The sequence below is a fragment of the Doryrhamphus excisus genome, chromosome 1 (genome assembly GCF_030265055.1).
Source record: "Doryrhamphus excisus isolate RoL2022-K1 chromosome 1, RoL_Dexc_1.0, whole genome shotgun sequence".
NCBI classification, from domain to species: Eukaryota; Metazoa; Chordata; class Actinopteri; order Syngnathiformes; family Syngnathidae; genus Doryrhamphus; species Doryrhamphus excisus.
In genome coordinates, this window is record NC_080466.1 from 34879224 (window position 1) to 34887235 (window position 8012).

Here is an 8012-nt window from a genome sequence, read left to right on the forward strand (position 1 = left end):
GAGGGTTGCAAATTACAGCCAGCAGATGGCAGCACTTGCTTAAGGAAGGAATACCAGGAGGGTGACAAAGTCCTGTTGGCATGGCTTATGTTCCATACCTTTCCTTGTATAGCACTCGTGTAATGTAAACTTCAATGGAGACTATTTTTGGAAATTATTTCTTTAAAATGTCGCATTTGCGTAGACTTTCCACGGAACACTTTAATGGCATTTTATAGTTGCGCTGAAGACATTCAAATTGTTTTTCACAGCTGAGTTTTTACTTGTGTGCAAATGTAATAAAACAAAATTGAGATTTTATTCACGTGTCAGTGTGATTTTTAAGTGTTTCATAATATACATGTTACTTTAACATAAAAATGAATGTACATGTTTTGCTTTTCAAAGTCCTGAAAATGTAGCTTTTGTTTTGCACTGTCCCCTGCAAACACAACGTACACAGACAAGAATGTTTAATTCATCAAAAACTGATGCTCTTTTACCAAGTGGCTACTTCCTTAGATAAACAAACTGTTCAGTAGTGCATCACACATGCCTTTACAAAGATGTCTGCTTTTGAGAGGCAGAAAAGAGGTCATAGAGACATTAATATGGCTCTTGTGTTGCATCGAACAAAGTGATGACTTTGTTATTCAAAGTCCGCTTAATGTAAAGTCTGTTTTAATTGGTTATTGATCCATAACCAAAGTCTCAACACATGCAGTTGACCTTTTAACGTGCTCCCACTGGAACACATGTCACTTCCTTTCAGGTATCATGTCCCATTTTGTGCTCCCGATGAAGCCATGCTGGAGTCCACATTGGAGAGGTCGATATTGCCTTTGTTGGCCGCCCGGCTTCTTTTGTTGACAGTCTGGTCCATCGATGTTCCCTCAAAGAGACGTGCCATGAAGGCCAGGCCGTTCTTTCTGATGTAGGACTTTCCGGCGAAGGTGTACAGGACAGGGTTGGCACAGCTGCTGATGAAGGCCAGAGCCGACGTAACCGCACGACTCAACTGGTAAATGTTCTCCAATCTGCACGTCGATGATGATGTCATACACGGTAGGCTGTATACATACATCTTTTTGATTTTGCTACTCACGTTTCTCGTGTGGGTGATCCCTCCTTGTACCACTCGGCTGCCACCTTGGATTGCAACACAACAGTCAAATAAAAGCCAAACTAAGCGTCAAAAACCCTAGAACCCAGACCTGAATCATGTTGATGACGTGATAGGGCAGCCAGAAAAGACAGAACATGACCACAATGGCCAGGATGAGGTTCTCGCTGCGCACCTTCCGGCGGAACCTGGTCTCCCGTAGGCGTCTGAGGATGAGGACGTAGCTGGTTGTGATGATGGCGTAAGGTAGGATGAAGCCCACCACCGTCTCAAAGGAATACTGAAACCTCACCTGAAACAGATTGCATTCATATATTTAATATAAAACACTAGTTGTCTTCGGTGTTGACTAAAAATTGTAGGCAAGATTGCTGGCTGTCAATTCTCCAACATTTAAAAAAAAAACATAATTTAATCTCTAGGCGGCACGGTGGGCTAGTGGTTAGCGCGCAGACCTCACAGCTAGGAGGCTATAGGATTCAATTCCACCCTCGGCCATCTCTGTGTGGAGTTTGCATGTTCTCCCCGTGCATGCGTGGGTTTTCTCCGGGTACTCCGGTTTCCTCCCACATTCCAAAAACATGCTGGCGGCTCCAAATTGTCCATAGGTATGAATGTAGTGTGAATGGTTGTTTGTCTATATGTGCCCTGTGATTGGCTGGCCACCAGTCCAGGGTGTACCCCGCCTCTCACCCGAAGACAGCTGGGATAGGCTCCAGCACCCCCGCGACCCTTATGAATGAATGAATTTCATCTCCAAAAGAGGTTTTGCAACCACTTTGAGGAATTTGTTGAAACTACAAATGTACACCCATGCCTTATGGGAGGATCCATGACATTGGTTATGGAAACCCATTCATGTTCAAATTATGTATGGGTTCATGTAAAAAAAAACTTGTTAATTAACTCTTGTTCTTATGAAAGTGTTTTGGACACAGAAATAGATTCCTCATTTTTTTTATGCTAGCATAGAGTCTTCCAATGCTATGAAAGATTTAAACAAGCCAAGTTGCACGCTACAGCTGACTCTGACACATAAGGTATGAAATGGCGTCACCGTGAGGAAAAGGAACGTTCGTGTGGGGAAGTATTATACTTGGGGATTCGCCCGATCGTTACACACAATCAAACCGCTTCCTCCCGAATTAAACAGGTCGAAATGGCGATAAACACTAGCGAAGGTTGGTGGAACCCCGGAGTGTGAATGGAAGCTAGCGGAGTTAGCTTAGATTAGCATGCTAGTGTGGATGCGTGCGCAACTGGGGCCCACTGTTGGCAACTTTTCAGTAAGAAACGTAGCTATTGGCTGTGACGATCTTTATTCAAAGTCATTTGCATATGATGCTGTAAATGCTGTAGGAAAAAAAATAACCAAGCATAAGAGACAAAAAAAAGTGATTCCGTTTTAAAATTATTTATTACTGGTTTAATTTAAAAGTGGCAATAATGTCATCAAAATAAAATGACTAATATTTAAGTCCTCCCATCACTTTATTGGTTGGAATATCAACATGTCTAGCAAGAAAATCGCCAAGTTGGGAATACTGTTCGGACAGCAATCACTTTTCCTCACAGGGCCACGTACATGTAGGTTTGGATTTTTTCTCTTTCATTTAAAACCTGCATTTTGTGTTCAGTTGTGGAAAAAAAACAAAATCAGGAAGGGGCCAAATACTTTTTCACACCACAGTACTAAAAGTTAATTGAAACTCTAATTCAGGGGTCTCAAACACGGGCCAAATGTGTCCCGCAGGACACTAGTTTGAGGCCCCCGCCTTGATATGAAAGTTTAATGTTAGTGCGGCCCGCGCAAGTTTGATATGGATGCTGTATGGTATCATGTACCCAGAAAAAATTATTACGTTTGATTAATGTTCATGTTAAAGGTTAAATAACTGTTAATAGTTATCCTCCCTATCCGTGTGGAAGTGGTAAGTTTTTGGCTTTTTTTTAAGTTTAAAGGAAATAACTTGAAGGCTACCGTTTAGGTCGCTAGCTCTCTAGTTTGTCTCAAGACCCTGCAGTTGCGCAATATGTTGTAAATAAAAAGAGTATAAATGTGACTATAGTGGTGTTTTGTCATGTCTACAGGGCTCTAATAATGCTTTGTTCATTTTAATCTGAAAAAAAATAATTTGTCTACCCACCAACTATATGTGGTTTCTTAAGTTTTTATTATTTGCTGTTTTATTATTATTATTATTATTATATTTCTTTATTACTGATTGATTGATTTTCTTTATTCTTGATTTGTTTATTTTTCATCTTATTTTGTGCAGAAAAATAAAAAGTAAGATATTTGAGAACAGCGGAATGTTTTATCAGAGCTTTTCTTGTAGAAAATCGGAACCAAAGCACTGACAAAATTTGTATATTTTTCTGTTTTTAATAAATGCGTTTTTTTGTTGTTGTTTTTTTTGTGGAAAACCTGATGTGGCCCAGTCTCACCCAGCCCCCTAGCTCCAGTGGCCCCCAAGTAAATTGAGTTTGAGACCCCTGCTCTAATTGGTGTTTATCAAAACAGTCACATGGATGTGTTCAGTGACCTTTTCATGAAAGGTTAATAAAACACGTTGAGTTCAATGAAGACTAAATTGTGTTCTTACATAAAGTTGGTACAGTATAATACCCCAAATTGCCTTTATGCTTACAAAAAGCCACATATATGTTTGCTGGGGTAGGCTCTAGGCACTGAGTAGAATACTGAGTAGTATAGCGACTGAATGAATGAATGAATGAATGAATGAATGAATGGTTTTTCTTACATAGGTCGGCAGCGTGTGGTTGGGCGCACACACCAGCCTGGTATTATTCCTCTCATCTTTGTCTTCCCTCACATCCCTGAAGATCAACGAGGGCAGGGCGATGGCGGCCACCAGCAGCCACATGCCCACGATAACGTGCCTGACCGCCTTCCTACTGAGCCTGGCCGAGATCCTCCTGGGCAGGACCACCACCACCAGCCGGTGCACGCTCATCAGCGTGATGAGGAAGATGGAGGCGTACATGTTGACGTTGCACAAGTAGAAGAGACCCTTGCACATGGCTGTGCCGAACACCCACGACTGCTTGGCCAGGTAGACGATGAAGAAGATGGTGAGCGCCATGAGGAAGCCGTCGGCGCACGCCAGGTTGAGGATGAGCAGGGTGGTGACGGAGCGGCGGCGGGCGCGGGCCAGGATGCTCCACACGATGAACAGGTTGCCGGGGACGCCCAGCAGGAAGACCAGGCCCAGGATGAGAGCGCCCACCGTGGTGGTGAAGTCATTGCTCACCACGCTGTCGTCTTCGGGGCTCGTGTCTCCGGCCACGGGCCTCTCCAAGGTGGCGCTAAAATTCATGCTGGGAAGGAAAGGAGTCGTCATGTCCAATGGTGAAAAGTCTTTCACTTTCATTTTCAGTGTCAGACACATCATCATTAACAACAGGTCAGATGATGAAAATGATACTTAAGTGTTGAGCCTGTGCAGCTCAGCATGCTAAAACACGCCAAGCAGCAGCACTTCACATTCATGTTCACATTCAGTTGGGATGACGCTGGAATATTTTGGTGATAGCCGTACAGCACGACGGTGCCAACATTTTCCACACACTGCAAAATGAGAAGATAGAAGGACCACGTAGATATTTTGGAAATTTATATACAGTATGTTTCAAAAAGAAACTTTGCGGTATGGGTGAAAAATAAATAATTTGAAAAAAATTTTCTACCCATTTTTGCTGTTTTTCACATTTTTTCAACTTCTTTAATAGTTTTGTGAATTTTTTAAAATGATTTTTAAATGATTTTATTCCCATATTTTTTTTCCTTACCAATTTTTTTCAAAAATTACAAGTAATTTTTTTTCTCACATTATGAAGTTGGTTTTTTTTTTACATTTCAACACTATGCTACTTAATTGACATTATTTTTTGTCATAATGTCACATGTTTATTCTGGTAAAATTGTGCCTTTTTTTCCTCATTCCATTTTTTTCTGAATATTTTTACTTTATTTTTTTTCAATTTTTGCTGTTTCTGCTGTTTTTTCCCTAACAATTTCAATTTTTTTGTAAATTTTGATTATTCCCATAACATTTTTGTATTGAGTTCTTGTAAAATTACAGCTTTTTTCCATCAGAATGTGGCGTAGGACCATAATTACCTTTTTTCCCCTCATTCCAATTTTTTTCTGAATATTTTTACTTTAAGTACAACAGTTTTTAAAATTTTTGCTGTTTCTGCTGTTGTTTTCTCATATTATGATTTCTAAAGTATTTTTTTTTTTACATTTCAACTCTATGCTACATAATTGACATTACTTTTCATCATAATGTCACATTTTTATTCTGGTAAAATTGTGCCTTTTTTTCCTCATTCCAATTTCTTTCTCTGAATATTTTTACTTTATTTTAAGTACAACTGTTTTTTGTTTTTTTTTTCAATTTTTGCTGTTTCTGCTGTTTTTTTCCCCAAATATTTCAACTTTTTTGTAAATTTTTATTATTCTCATAACATTTTTATATTATGAGTTCTTGTAAAATTACAGCTTTTTTCCATCAGAATGTGGCGTAGGTCAATAAATAACAGCCTTTGACCATTTATCACACCAGCGGGTATTTAATGACAAAATAAAGACACTTAATACAGAAATACAGCACAGTGGCCATGTTGCTAAACTATCAACATGGATCTATTCTACGCATGAGGTGTTTAATTGGACTTGGACCCCACAATACCATTATTAATACCATTATTAATACCATTATTAATGACGGTATGATTATTGCACTGGTGTGCCTTAGCATGACCACAATAAAAGGTCACTCCAAAAGGGTTAATTTAATTGTATTTGGTGGGGTGAGGAGGGGGGCCACCATATGCCTCAAATACCATTACAACAACAGTGGGTGACATGTCAGATGAGTATGCTGGGATGATGTGTGCTAGAAATTGCAACATGGGGCCGTTCATTATCTGTTGCAAAATGAGGTGATGTTTGCGTCTGAATGACTCAATTATATTTACGCAAGTTGTACTTGTAGTTATTTCAATCATACAAATGGATAAATGAACTAAAATACAAATAAAAGGCAGAAGAAGCATTCTAATGGTGGATGTATTGCTGAGTTCTTCATTGGCTACTATTGTAGGTGTCGGTGTTGGGTGAGACGAGGGCCAGACGTTCTTTCATTCATTTTCTACCACTTATCCTCACAAAGGTCGCGCGGGTGCTGGAGCCTATCCCAGGTGTCTTCGGGCAAGAGGCGGGGTCAATCACAGGGCACATATAGACAAGCAACCATTGACACTCACATTCATACCTATGGACAATTTGGAGTCGCCAATTACCGTATTTTCCGGACTAAAGTCACACTTTTTTTCAAGTTGGCTGTTCCTGCGACTTATAAATGAAAAAAGTGTTTATGTTACATAAACACTGGACACCTTTTGTGTTCATGTTTATTTTTGGTGTAGCTGAATAAGCTAAGTTGTGTTAGCATATCTTACACCTATTCAGCCTGTTCTCTATTCTTTTATTGTTACAACTTGCCTTCCAAGAGGACGTAATGTCTGTTTTGGTCAAGTAGTTAAAATAAATTACCCGCAAAAAATGCAACTTATACTCCAGTGCGACTTATGTATGTTTTTTTCTACCTAATTATGCATTTTTGGCCTGGTGCGACTTATACTCCGGAGCGACTTATAATCCAGAAAATAACCTAACCTAGCATGTTTTTGGAATATGGGAGAAAACCGGAGAAAACCCACGCATGCACAGGGAGAACATGCAAACTCCACACAGAGTTGCGCCGTGGGTGGAATCAAACTCGGGTCTCCTAGCTGTGTGGCCTGCGCGGCAACCACTCAAAACATCAAAAGGCACAAAAATAACAGCTGCTTTTGGGGCCATAAAGTCAACTCTGAACCTCCGACATCACTTCCTGTCCGTTTTGCATGTCTGTCCGCCCGCCATTAAGGTCTGCAAGGGAGCACACTTACTGTGATTTAGATCTTAAATGGCCTGTTTACTCTTATCTACTACTTATCTACTACTACTTATTTATCTACTACACTATATAGGGTGTTACGAGTGTAGATCCATTTAAAGCCGCCATTACCATACATTGATGCATTAAATATACTCATGTCCAAAGTCTGATTTTTGTTAAAATATTTTGTACCGTTACAGTACCATTACAGTACCATTGGAAGTGGTCTGGTCTGGTTCGATGACAAAGCAAGCTCTCTTACAAGCTGAGCCATCCAGCTTCTAGAAGATTAAGTAGAATTCTCACACAAAATATGAAATAATAAAATAAAATATTAAATAACATTTTGATGTTGGATTTGTTTGAATTGGTTAAGAAATGGAGGAGCGATTAGCGGACAAAAAATGAGGTGGAATAAGAAGTAGATTAGGAGGAATAAATAGAAGAAAATAGACAATTGCAATACAAATAGATTACAAAACCTCAATTAGCCACAGTCACCGGTTTAAATTAAAGACCAAAGCAAGCTATATATTATTTCTTTCAAATATAAATATGAGGGGTCACTGACCTTTGCAGGATCTGATGTATGTCAAATTGAAAATATTCCTCCCCTCCTCGCTTGTTGCTCTCTTCCCCGTCTTCTCCCTTGTGGGACGCCCTCTGCCAGGCCAGTCCATCATAAAGTGAATCACATCCTGCCCCCACAAGCTGCAACATGCTACATTCACACAGCGAAGAGGCGTGCCTTACTTTCCCTGCCTGCCATGATGCTTCTTATGTCATTTCTGTGAAGCATCTCTGAAGCAAGCCGATAAAGGGACAGCGTGTAACAATCACCCAGAAGATGACCTCGGTTTTAGTCCAAACTGGGTTAGCACCATGCTCCCTTAACTCCTTCACAGTGCAGCCTAAAAACCCTCAGCATCGCCCCCTGC

General features: G+C 40.1%; 1 protein-coding gene across 1 annotated transcript; it reads right to left on the bottom strand.

Moving 5' to 3' along the window:
- Nucleotides 1-437: 437 nt before the first annotated feature.
- On the bottom strand, nt 438-7785 carry LOC131127052 (leukotriene B4 receptor 1-like). The gene is made up of 5 exons (XM_058069444.1): nt 7646-7785; nt 3868-4444; nt 1194-1394; nt 1085-1128; nt 438-1016 (listed from the first exon to the last, which is right to left on the bottom strand). The coding sequence occupies exons 2-5, from the start codon at nt 4441-4443 to the stop codon at nt 755-757; spliced, it is 1083 nt and encodes a 360-aa protein (XP_057925427.1). The 5' UTR covers nt 4444; nt 7646-7785; the 3' UTR covers nt 438-754.
- Nucleotides 7786-8012: the final 227 nt, after the last annotated feature.